Below are 12,860 nucleotides of genomic sequence, written 5' to 3'. Positions count from 1 at the left end.
GTGAAGAGAAGCATTGGGTAAGCCAGGAAACTACACATTTTTTTGTTATTGCTGTTTTTGTTTTTTTTTTAATTTATTTATTTATTATATGTAAGTACACTGTAGCTGTCTTCAGACACCCCAGAAGAGGGCATCAGATTTCATTACGGATGGCTGTGAGCCACCACGTGATTGCTGGGATTTGAACTCTGGACCTTCAGAAGAGCAGTCAGTGCTCTTACCCACTGAGACATCTCTCCAGCCCCCACGCATTGTTTTGAAAGCGTTTTGAAGCACTGTTCTCTTGAGACTACAATGTGTGCCCATTAGAAACTCAGCAGCTAAAATGTTTTTTTTTTTCCTTTGGGAAAGAGCCCATGTGATTCAGAGTATGAGATCCATCATAGCAAAATGTCCTCCTGACTTATTTTGTATTACCTTAGGTTCTCTGGAAACTCTGTGGCACTTCAGGAAGACACAAGAGCCTCCCTGCTAAGGGTGAAATGGAATGGCATGTAAGGTGACAGATTGGAAGGAACCAGCCTGTTACTCCGTCAAGCATGTATGAGTTGTTCACTTGCTAAGAGTCTAAGAGGGTGTGTCCTGGGCAAGGTTTGTATTCCCACACAAAACATCATGACCAAGAAGCAATTGGGGAAGAAAGGATTTATTCAGCTTACACTTCCACATTGCTGTTCATCATCAAAGGAAGTCAGGACAGAAACTCACATGGGGCAGGAACCTGGAGGCAGAAGCTGATACAGACATACCATGGAGGGATGCTGCTTACTGGCTTGCTTTCCCTGGCTTGCTCAGCTTGCTTTCTTATAGAACCCAGGACTACCAGCCCAGGGATGGCACTACCTACAATGGACTGGGTTCTCCCTCCTTGATCAGTAATTGAGAAAATGCCGTACAGCTGGATCTCATGGAGGCATTTCCTCAAGAGAGGCTCTCTGTGATAACTCCAGCTTGAGTCTAGCTGACACACCAAGCCAGCCAGCACAGAGGACTTGGGGGGAGACTGGTCCTCTGACCCTGTCAATGTGCAAACTGCATGGCATTTGAAGTGACGTCCTAAACTCTTGGACTGAGAAGATAGAGATATTCCGTTTTACTCTCTGCATCCTCTTTAATCAGCGCTGAAATGTAACCTAAAGACCCACTTAACCAAAACCCTATTAATACCACAACTACAAAGAAAAGAGGGGGAGTGCCAGAAACCCATTCAACCCCAGAAAATCAAACAGGAAACTATCCAGCGGTGGCTGTTGCCCTAAGTCGTTGACATTTGACCTCTCTCCTGATCAGGGTCACAGCACTCAGAAAAGTGAGGTACTTGGAGAGCTGGCATTGGAAAACTGAAGACAGGAACTAGGAATATTTCAGACAGATGCCTAACTGCTAAGGCTCAGAGAAACAGCAAATTAAGTGGATATCCTTTATGGATGACTGTGATTTTTTTTTCCTATAATGGAAGCCAAGTAAATAAGATGCTATTATCCCACTAAAAGCAGCGGTTCTCAACCTCTGGGTCTCCACCCCTTGAGGTCAAATGACACTTTTACCGAGGGTCATCTAAGACATTGGAAAACACAGATATTTACATTATGACTCACAACCGTAGAAAAATTACACTTATGAAGTAGCAACGAACTAATTTTATCCTTGAGGAATAGGGGGGGTCACCACAACATGCAGATCTGTATTAAAGGGTTGCAGCATTAGGAAGGTTTAGAACCACTGCCCTAAGAGTAGGCAAGACTGCAGGTCTCTCATGGGACTTGCCTGTTTGCCTAGTGTCTCAGCCTGCCTCTCTTCTTCCCTGCACAGAGGTCTAGGGTGACAGGACATGTGACAGCCAGCCGAGTGAAGCAGCAGGGTTGGCTTCCCTTGCCCTTCACATCTGTTTCAGCCTGGGATGCAGGGAGCAGTTGCATGATGTCCCGTGTTTTCACTTCACAGAAGATCTGTGTGAGCTTCCAGGAGCTTCCCGGGGCTTTCAATATCTGATTCTGGCAGCTGACAGACAGCTGTGTCTTCCACAGCCCTCCGTGTAGAAATCGGAATTCAGAGAGCTTTTATCATGCTGAACAGCCGGGACCAGGGAAACCTGCACTCCGGTTTATGTCTGTGGCTATGTGGATTCCTGGCTCTCTTTAAAGGTGAGTTATTACGGCTTATATCCTAGAATACAATTGGTAGTGTGCATTTCCTCTTCTTTCTCATCTTGTCTGGATCCAAATAATTAGAGGACTTTAATTAGTTAGGCTTAACCTAACAGATATGATTTGGAAAGTAAGGTAGAGAAAACATTGAAGTACAGTATAATATTCATACTTCATCTCTCCAACTAAAATATGCTTTTCCAATTAGCATACAAAATCATCTGCTTTTGTAGCCATGTATGCTACCAATATGCTTCATTTACTTACGGTAATTTGTTAGCTGGGACTTATTAGCCTGCGAGTCCTACCAATGTGTGTAATTGTCCTCACTTAGGAAACCTGTCTTATTGTCTACTAAGAGTGAGCTTTCCTGTCTTAAAAGTTGGCTCAGACCTGGCTGCTGCACACACACACACACACACACACACACACACACACACACACACGAACAGGCACACATGCACACATCTCGGATGAGGTTTCAGGGGGTGCTGATGGTGAGCTCCAGAGAGAGGAAACAGTAGCAACAGCCAAGAGAGCTCACTATCTTCTGAAACAATGTTTTCATCCTGGTTAGTTACACAGGAGAGAATGACAGACAACATGTCAAAGTTTTCTTTCCTGCTGGTATCCCAGCATTCAGCGCTTCCAAATGAATGCATGAAGCAGCCTCACTGAGAAAAAGAGCGGTTACTCTCTGTCCGTTTTGCCTGTCAGTCTTTCAAGTCCATTCATTTCCGCCCCCCCTCTCTCTCCTCTCTCTCTCTCTCTCTCTCCCCCCCTCTCTCTCTCTGGGTAAATTCAGAGAATAATAATTATGGAGTCAAATCTGAGTTGTACAAAACAAACTTTAGGAAAGTATTTCAGTGGAGGTGTTGAGAAGTGAGTCATGCACACTGTAGGAAAGAAACAAATGCTTTCGGAGCTCTTGACTCTAGCTGCATATGTATCAGAAGATGGCCTAGTCGGCCATCACTGGAAAGAGAGGCCCATTGGACATGCAAACTTTATATGCCCCAGTACAGGGGAACACCAGGGCCAAAAAGTGGGAGTGGGTGGGTAGGGGAGTGGGGGGGGGGGTATGGGGGACTTTTGGGATAGTATTGGAAATGTAAATGAGGAAAATACCTAATTAAAAAAAAAAAAAGAATTGGAGACTCCGGTAGCACTGCTGTCCAGAATTTAATAGCCTAAGGGGGTTGGGAGAACCAATTTCCAATTGCTTTTAAAGGATAGGTGAATTTACTTTAAGAACTTTCCCTTCTCACAAGTCTAAAAGTGCATGATTCCAAAGTAAGTGTTTTCTAAAGGGTGTAGCTTTTGAAGATCAAGGCAATGACTAGATGCTGTGTTTGATTGGTGAGGTGAGGGTTCCAGCAGAATGCCTTCCCAGGGATAGACAGACCACCAGAATCCCAGCTGGATTTGTGTTTAGTGACATAAAAATATCCTTCCTCGTGGCTTTCTATCCCATGACATTTACAGCGCCCTTGGCTTCAACAGGCAGTCTCCTCGGGATCACTTTTTGGACATTATACGAGTTCTGAGATGTCTATGTAGTCATTTATCTGTAATGACACAGAGCAAGAAAGGCTAAAAGGGGTGAGATCCAGCCACCCTAGTACAGGTAAGTGTAGGCCTACCTGGTACAGTGGTGAGATTCTCTCACTAAGACACTAGGCTTGGGACCAGGAGAGGAGCCATCTCAGAGCCCCACAGCACCTCCCTAATGCTTTCCTGTGTCCGGCCACGCAGGCAGTACAGGCTGTGAATCTGAAGAGCAGCTCTTCCACAGGCTGTTTGCTCACTACAACCGCTTCATCCGGCCGGTGGAGAATGTCTCCGATCCCGTCACGGTGCATTTTGAATTGGCAATCACGCAACTGGCCAATGTGGTGAGTGCCTCAGACTCCTGCTGTGTTCCCAGAGGGCTGAGTTCCCAACATTCTTGCACTTTGGGTACCTGATAAGCACAGAACTCTTATCATACAACTTAACATGAAGGCAAAATTATGTGTCCTTCCTGGTCCTACATCATGCCATCCTTGCTCAGGCTTTGCATGATTAGACATCTTTGATTAGGCATCCTTTCAGAGTCAGATTATGAAGCAAAGACATGAAGACAATGGAAGAGAGGCTCAAAGTGAGGTGAATTATGTGTAATTCCCTTTCTAAGCCATGTGTCTTAGGATTTTACTGCTATGAACAGATACCATGACCAAGGCAACTCTTATAAAGACAATATTTAAGTGGGACTGGCTTACAGGTTCAGAGGTTCAGTCCATTATCATCAAGACAGGAGCACGGCAGCATCTAGATAGACAGGGTACAGGAGGAGGTGAGAGTTCTACATCTTCATCTGAAGGCTGCTAGCAGAACACTGGTTTCCAGGCAGCTAGAATGGGGGTCTTATAGTTCACACCTACTCTAACAAGGTCACACCCTCTAATAGTGCCACTCCCTGGGCTGAGCATATACAAACCATCACACCATGTCTGCCAGTTGATTGCAGCTTTTCCAGAAACTAGTGCATTTGAAACCATGATTCAAAATTGTTCACCTGGGTGTCAACTAATATTTTCCCGATAAAGAGGTCTAGGCTAATGGTTCCAACAACGTGGTGTGGTACTGTGTGTCTCTGGCCTCCTCCTCCATTAGGGCTCACTGAGCTCAGTGTCCATTGAAATGGTCTGGAGTTGCATGAAGACTATGATTTTTCCAGAGTAGGTCCTGACTCATGACATTTTCTAACACCTCCAAGGTTGTGTATTCCCCATGAATACACACCATATGGAGCCTATCCAAACCATGGAAGTGTCTCAAGGGAGGCAGGCCTGTTAAGAATGGTACTGATAATTAGTGTCAACTCCCTGAACTCACCCAGGTTTTGAAGACTATGACAGGTTTAGGCCAGTTACCTCTAAGACCTCACGGAAGTGAGGCAGCAGAGCCTATCCAGCTTTGACCAACAGCTAGTACATACTTACCCAGCATCTGTTAGACCCTACAGATTCAAGGCGACTCAATACCAGAGGGCCCTAATCAATAGAGGGGAATCACTGGGAAGCTGTGCAGGCTCCATTTTCCTAAGTCTTTTTGTTGACTTTACCAATCCCAGGGCCTGTGTTGGCTCCACATGACCCACTGGCAGGGAGAAGCTTGGCACAGTTCTCTGGACCTTTCCAGGGTGTGTAGCAGTAACCACAGGGAGAAGGAGTAGAGCCCAGGGAACAGCTCAGTGGACTGGGGAGAGCAGCTGTCAGAGCCCTGCGTAGAAACCTCAACCAGGCTGGGATCCTTCACTCTACAGGGGCCTCAGATGTCTTGGGAAATGAGATTTTGGAATCTCCTGCTGACTGCTAAGAACCTACTATTAATACCCAAGCTATTCTGCTGTGACCTGTCACCTGTCCTGACTCTCCTTATGTCACTTCAGGGGCTGCTTGGACAGTAACTCTTCAAAGAAGCCTCCTTGACTCGTATATTAAATAGATGTGTGCATACACGCAGGAATCACTCCACCTCTCTTGTTATATCATGATGTGTTTTATGCTGGCGTACACATTTATTATTAGCTCTGTCTTTCCAACCACAACAGCTAAGAGCACATGAAGGCAGGAGCTTTCTTCACTCTGTAACTTGAGTGGAACTCTGTAACACAGTGGTCACTGGGTAAGTAGGAATATCCCTTGTGACTGAAGGGCCCGTGAGCTGGGAAAGGGAATACAGAGGGAGTGAGTACCTGGTTTCAACTGGCAAACTTGCATGTGAACTAAACTGCTGTTTCAGTTTGGATCCCAGGGCAAATGCACACAGTACATCCCAGGCTTCTTTGAGGAAAGGCCATGGGGCATAGATAAAAACAGTGAGTACCTGTCGCCACCTACAGGACTCTCCCCTCTGTCGTCCCTGAACCTCTGCCCTCCTCCCTGTTACCTTTCATGCATCTAGGAAGCTTTATGGGCCAAGGTGGTGAGAAAAGATTCACAGAGGAGGTGAAATCCAAATGATCTTTGATCAATATTTTAAGTCACATGTCATTTCTAAGTCAACAGAGCAGAGGCAACTGGAAACGTTCGGGATTTCTGTTACAGTTAAATAGCTTTCATGCAGTCTCCAGTCTTCATGTCTGACTTCATTAGCACGGATAACTTAGATTTGTCTATTTTTAGATATAATTCTCTAGTTAAGACTTGTATTAGCAAGCACATAGAAGACTGAAAAATATTATTTCTTCCTTCCAGGATGAAGTCAACCAGATTATGGAGACCAATCTGTGGCTGCGTCACGTATGTGTCCCCCCCTTTGAATGGCGGCAGAATGTATCCACTTAGTGATAAAGCCACCTGCATTAACTTTTTCGCACCCCAACCTATGATAGATAAAGAATATCCTTTTCCTTGCTTTCTCCTAGTCCTTGGGTCAGCTCTGGTTGCAGTTATATTAATATAGGCAGCACATGGGCAGAGCCTGGTGTCTGACATGGAACCCTCTGGCCTTTCTCTTTTAAGCTCCCAGTTCTCTTTGTATCACTTACTGATACAAAGTCTGGTGCTTTCTTTCCTCTTTGATAGCTCCAGGAAGGCAGTGAGCTGAGGTCTGGAGAACACAGGTTACATAAGCAGCAGCAGGGTTTTATAAGTCATACCTTCTCTGCTCTTAAAAGTCTGAATGATGTACACCTCGCACCGTGTTTGTACTAGATTCATCCTCATGCCTACAAAGGATGATTTTTATCGGTAAAAATGAGTTACTACTCCAATTTGAACCTAGTCTATGAAGCACAATGTGAAATCTTAGCTAGTTAGCATGTTATAGATATGCCAAAATCAGCTCAGCTATTTAGCCCCCATGCTACTAAAATTCCCTACTTTTGATAGAAATTGAGGTATTTGTCAAAAATATCTTACCTTTTCATCAAAAAATATGGAACCAATATAAACAATATAAACATTTGGAGGAAGTTATGAATCCCTTTTCCAAAGGGATTCGTATCCATTTTTAAAATTGGAGTGGGTCTGTAGTGGGGACGGGAGGAAGCGGGGTTGGGATGGGGTTCTGAGAGGGCAGCTGGAAACTAATCAGAATAATCAGAACACCCAATTTATATGCATGAAATTGCTAAAGAACAAATTTAACAACTGCTAAAACAAAGTAAAACTACCAGCACAAAAACCAAAGCCCTACTTCTTTCAGATCTGGAAGGACTACAGATTGCGTTGGGATCCAACGGAGTATGATGGCATCGAGACACTTCGAGTTCCAGCAGACAACATCTGGAAGCCTGACATCGTTCTGTATAACAAGTGTGTGCATCTAGAGAGATTCACCGTCGATTTTGTTTTTGTTTTGTTTTTTTTTTGGGGGGGTTGGTTTTTTATTAGCAAGAAAACTACTTTTGGCTTTCTTTTTTATTATATTATTTTTATATTATATTCTTTATTTACATTTCAAATGTTATCCCCTTTCCTAGTTTCCCCTCAGAAAAACCCCCTATCCTCTCCCCTCTCCCCCTGCTCCCCAATCCACCCACTCCTGCTTCCTGGCCCTGGCATTTCCCTATACTGGGGCATAGAACCTTCACAGGACCAAGGGCCTCTCCTCCCGTTGATGACTGACTAGGCCATCCTCTGCTACATATGCAACTAGAGACACGAGTCCCTCCGTGTGTTTTCTTTGATTGGTGGTTTAGTCCCAGGGACCTCTGAGGTTACTGGTTAGTTCCTTCTAGGGGGCTGCAAACCCCTTTAGCTCCTTGGGTACTTTCTCTAGCTCCTTCATTGGGGAATCCTGTGCTCCATCCAATGGATGGCTGTGAACATCCACTTCTGTATTTGTCAGGCACTGGCAGAGCTTCTCAGGAGACAGCTATATCAGGCTCCTGTCAGCAAGCTCTTGTTGGCATCTGCAATAGTGTCTGGGTTTGGTGGTTGTTTATGGGATGGATCCCCAGGTGGGGCAGTTTCTGGATGGTATTCCTTCCGTCTCTACTCTGAACTTTGTCTCTGTAACTCCTTCCATGGGTATTTTGTTCCCCCTTCTAAGAAGGATTGAAGTATCCACACTTGGTCTTCAAAATCTTTGGCCCTGGTGACCCACAGCAAAGCTACACACAGTGCTGCTAATGGTGTGTGGTTTCATTTCCAGTGCTGTCGGCGACTTCCAGGTCGAAGGCAAGACCAAAGCTCTTCTCAAGTATGACGGTGTGATAACCTGGACCCCACCAGCCATCTTTAAGAGCTCCTGCCCAATGGACATCACCTTCTTCCCGTTTGACCATCAAAACTGCTCCCTGAAGTTTGGTTCCTGGACTTATGACAAGGCAGAAATCGACCTTCTCATCATTGGCTCTAAAGTAGACATGAACGACTTTTGGGAAAACAGTGAATGGGAAATTGTCGACGCCTCTGGCTATAAGCATGACATCAAGTACAACTGCTGTGAAGAGATTTACACGGACATAACCTACTCCTTCTACATCAGGAGGTTGCCCATGTTTTACACCATCAACCTCATCATCCCCTGCCTCTTCATTTCCTTCCTCACGGTGCTGGTTTTTTACCTTCCCTCCGACTGTGGCGAGAAAGTGACTCTTTGCATCTCCGTTCTGCTTTCTCTCACTGTCTTTTTGCTGGTGATTACAGAGACCATCCCATCCACATCTCTCGTGATCCCACTGGTGGGTGAGTATCTACTGTTCACCATGATCTTTGTCACGCTGTCCATTGTGGTGACCGTGTTCGTGCTGAACATACACTACAGGACCCCAGCAACGCATACCATGCCCAAGTGGGTGAAGACCATCTTCCTTCAGGCCTTCCCCTCGATTCTGATGATGAGGAAACCTCTGGACAAGACAAAGGAGGCAGGAGGTGTTAAGGACCCCAAAAGCCATACCAAGAGGCCTGCCAAGGTCAAATTTACTCATCGAGGAGAATCCAAACTTCTAAAGGAATGCCACCACTGCCAAAAATCAAGTGACATAGCACCTGGAAAGAGAAGATCAAGCCAGCAGCCTGCACGGTGGGTGGCAGAGAATTCAGAGCACTCGTCCGATGTTGAAGATGTCATCGAGAGTGTTCAATTCATAGCAGAAAACATGAAGAGCCACAATGAAACAAACGAGGTAAAAGTGGAGCCCTTTTCTCCAGCCAGCTGCACCCCTAGCAGGCCTACAGGCACTTTAGAGACTAGTCAGAGCGTCAGTGGGAGTTACATATGTGGAACAGTCAGGGACCGTCACCTAAGACCAGCTCTATTATCATGAAGCCTTGTGGGACCTGGGTTCAAGTTTAGGGAGCTATAGTGAGAGGATATATGTAGTCCTACAACAAATCTTCAGCCTGCATTTACTTACGGTGAGGTCTAGCCACAGTGCACATGCAGGACAAGCCTTCCTCAAGGAACAAGCCTCCAATGCATCGAACACTGACAAAGTGAGGGTGGGAAGGGAGACTGTAGAAATCATTATTAATAAAATCCCACCGGCGGGCTTGCTACCTGCTCTAATGGTTTGTGTTCCCAAATGAAACACACACACACACACACACACACACACACACACACACACAGTCTTTGTGTTTTAATATGCCGTATACAGCACAATAGCTGGGCCACTGCCTACCCTCCATGCTGTTACTATACCTCCCGCCAACAATCCCAAGTTATTACTTACTAATTCTATGTTCTATCTTGGTTGCCCTAGACCCAGTTGGGCAGCCTCTGGGCCATGTTTTCCCGGCTATTTCAAGTGGTGGCCATGTCTCTCTGTCCTGCAGTCTTCTCAGGCCTAGCATCTCACCTCTTCCTCCACACTCTCCCGGCATGGCAGGTCTCACTTCTCCTCCTCCTCCTCCTCCTCCTCCACTCCTCCTTCTCCTCCTCCTCCTCCTCCCTCTTCCCCTCCCCCTCCTCCCAGCCTGAGAACTCCTAAAATCCCACCTCTCCCTGTCCTTTCCAGCTTTGGCTGTTGGCATCTTTATTTACCAATAAGAACCAACTGCGGGCAGGTTCCCAGAAACTACAGGCAGACAGTCCCACGAAAACAGTTTTGTGGGGACCATAATTAGCATTCATAATACGTGCAGCTACAGAGACAGCCCAAGGAAAAGAAGAACTGTGGTACTGCCTGAAGCCCCAGTGGTGAAAGATGCCCCTTAGCAGTCAGCAGCTCCCATCACACTTCCTCTACTAGAGGGGGACCCAGACATGAGTTAAAGACATCTTGAAGATGTGCTCAGTATGCACACATTCCGTGCCTGTGTCCCACACTCTAATGCCTAGAGCTTGGCTCCTCCTACCCCAAGCAAGTGCTCAAGGATAGGGAGATCACCACTTGACTGAGGTTTCCCGCCAGGTGTCTGGAGATGCTTCATACTATAGCTCCTAACATCTGTAACTCATAGGGAAAGAATATCAGAACCACCACCACCCCCCAAAAAACACACTGAGAGACACTGAGAATGCCTGTCATAACATGTCACAGGAGAGCAATGGCCAGTGAGCTCACCTCCTGGCTGGCATCTTTTAGAATGTAGGCAATACAGTTACTGTTGATTTATCAGGCCAGGCAGGTCTCCTAATACACAACCCACAGAGACCATAGCAGAAGGCTAGAAGTTTGAAACTGGAAAGATTCCAGATATGCAATAAGCTCTCTTTGTTAGCATCCCTTAGCAGCCTAGAGGCTGCTTAGTCCTATGCAGGAGATCCTCCACCGTACCCCACATCCTCTGGCCTATCCTCTCACTTGCTTCACACTCAGATTCCCCCAAACAGCCAGGCACACGTGACAAGAGCTTGACTCTCAAGCAGATATTTTGTGGAGAGCGAAGAAAGGACCCTTATCACAGGCAAAGGGTCACAAAAGTCTTTGATACAGTTCATAGCCCAGTGATGTACATCTGCTCTCCTTAGACAATGAGTCCTACATAGGACATGCAGGCAGTCAGGCAGGCAAACATAATAGCAATAATTGGTTTTTTTGAAAGGATTGGAGAAAATGCTTTGGAGAAAAAAAAAAGTATTCATAAAACATAGCATGTTTTCTTATAGTCTTGGTTTTTAAAGCTAGCCTTGATCCTTTGTTTGCATTTCAGGTAGAAGACGACTGGAAATACATGGCTATGGTGGTGGACAGAGTCTTCCTTTGGGTATTTATAATTGTCTGTGTGTTTGGAACTGTGGGGCTATTTCTGCAGCCACTGCTTGGGAACACAGGAAAGTCTTAATTGGTATTGTCCCTTTACCTTCTGAATCTTTTAGATGTTGTGTTTTTTCCCGAGCTAGTCCCCACAAGAAAAAGCCAAGTACACAGACTCCTAAACCAAGACAAGAAGGGAGTGGGCATTGCTGCAGCCTTAGGAGCCTGAATACCTGTCTTCCTTACACTGGGTGTTTTATCACCTTGGAGCCCAGAGCTGGCAGTTGTCCTAGGCTAGGAGGACTGAGTCAGCTTCTCTATAATTTGCATTCTTTGTTTCAAGAAACACAAATGGTCCCTCGTAGAGCTAGGCCCCATAGTCAAGAGTCAGTCCACTCTGAAAGGTGATTGGCTTGTATCCGAAGCTCCTGCTGGTTATTGCAAGTGATGTGTATGGTTATCAAGAAACTCGGGAGCGCTGCTGACACTTGCAACACACCTGTCTGCTACTTTCTTGTGCATGTCCCTGTGATGTAGCTCACACTCATATCTGACATGTGCAATGGTCAAAGAAGAAAGCAGATAGCATCTCTCTTAGCAGACTATTCAATTCGTGGTGCAATGGGTTTTCTGTCCGTGTGAAAATCACTGAACTGATAGGCGTAAAAGGATGACGTTTATATGAGCTCATGGATTTGGAGGACTCTGCCCATGATCACTAGGTCCCATTGCCTCTGGGCCTTTGATGAGGCAAAGCATCATGCCTAGAAGAGGATGGCTGCCCACTTAAAGATAGCTACAAAGAAAGCAAACAGAGAGGAAGGCTCTGGAGTGCCAATATTCCTTTCACAGTCACAGCCCAATGACTTCATGTCTTCCTACAAGACCTTCCATCCTAGAAGCTCCACTACCTCCTGATAGCGTGGAGGAATCAGTCTCTAACACTTGTCCTTGGGGCTGATCCAAACCACAGCAGTATTGTCCTGGCAGGACATTTGGCTGGCTCCAGTACTGTGCTAGGTGCTACAAGGGGATACATAAGAGTCTTTCCCTTATAAAGTTACAGCCTTTTAGAAAAGCCGTATATGCAAAGAGCCACAGGATCAGGTAGTAGAGGATATAGCTAGAGCAACCCAAATGGGAGAAACTAATCGGACAAACCTAAACTCACTCTTGTGTTTCAAACAGATATCTGTGTAGCTTTTTCCCACGAGCCCTTCTCTAGCTCACTGCATGGAGATGAAATAAAATCGATATGAAATTTTAATCTTGTGCCATTTGGAGCCATTTCTTTTTCCGAGTGGGAGAACAGGGGGAATTGCATTGTGTTCCACTCCGATTACTCGTTTGTGCGACTGTGACAGCCTACAGAGGTATTAGACAGCCGCTCATGAAAAAAGGGTGGGGGAGGAGCTGTTTTCAGTTCCAGTTTTTCTCTCCTATCAAGTCCTCATTCGTGTGTATAGTTAATTTCATGATTCAATTTTACCTTCTAATCCTGTTGTCTCAATACAATGTCAGCAACATTTGCCAAGGCCTGGATGATGAAATGTCATCCTTGAGAGAGGGAC

General features: G+C 45.7%; 1 protein-coding gene across 1 annotated transcript; it reads left to right on the top strand.

Moving 5' to 3' along the window:
• Nucleotides 1-1,823: 1,823 nt before the first annotated feature.
• On the top strand, nt 1,824-12,556 carry Chrna6 (cholinergic receptor, nicotinic, alpha polypeptide 6). The gene is made up of 6 exons (NM_021369.2): nt 1,824-2,144; nt 3,903-4,042; nt 6,392-6,436; nt 7,344-7,453; nt 8,295-9,273; nt 11,246-12,556. Exons 1-6 carry the CDS (start codon nt 2,066-2,068, stop codon nt 11,375-11,377), a joined length of 1,485 nt encoding a protein of 494 aa, NP_067344.2. The 5' UTR covers nt 1,824-2,065; the 3' UTR covers nt 11,378-12,556.
• The last annotated feature ends 304 nt before the right edge of the window (nt 12,557-12,860 follow it).

The sequence above is a fragment of the Mus musculus genome, chromosome 8 (genome assembly GCF_000001635.26).
Source record: "Mus musculus strain C57BL/6J chromosome 8, GRCm38.p6 C57BL/6J".
NCBI lineage: Eukaryota > Metazoa > Chordata > Mammalia > Rodentia > Muridae > Mus > Mus musculus.
Note: the sequence above shows the minus strand (reverse complement) of the source record. Positions and strands in the feature narration are given on the sequence as shown.

What these genes read in the sequence shown, in the direction of transcription:
- Chrna6 (NM_021369.2), top strand. Translation starts at nt 2,066, where the DNA reads ATGCTGAACAGCCGGGACCAGGGAAACCTGCACTCCGGTTTATGTCTG. An exon ending in ATTCCTGGCTCTCTTTAAAG is followed by an intron (nt 2,145 to 3,902) that starts GTGAGTTATTAC and finishes CCGGCCACGCAG; the next exon opens with GCAGTACAGGCTGTGAATCT. An exon ending in GCCACAATGAAACAAACGAG is followed by an intron (nt 9,274 to 11,245) that starts GTAAAAGTGGAG and finishes TTTGCATTTCAG; the next exon opens with GTAGAAGACGACTGGAAATA.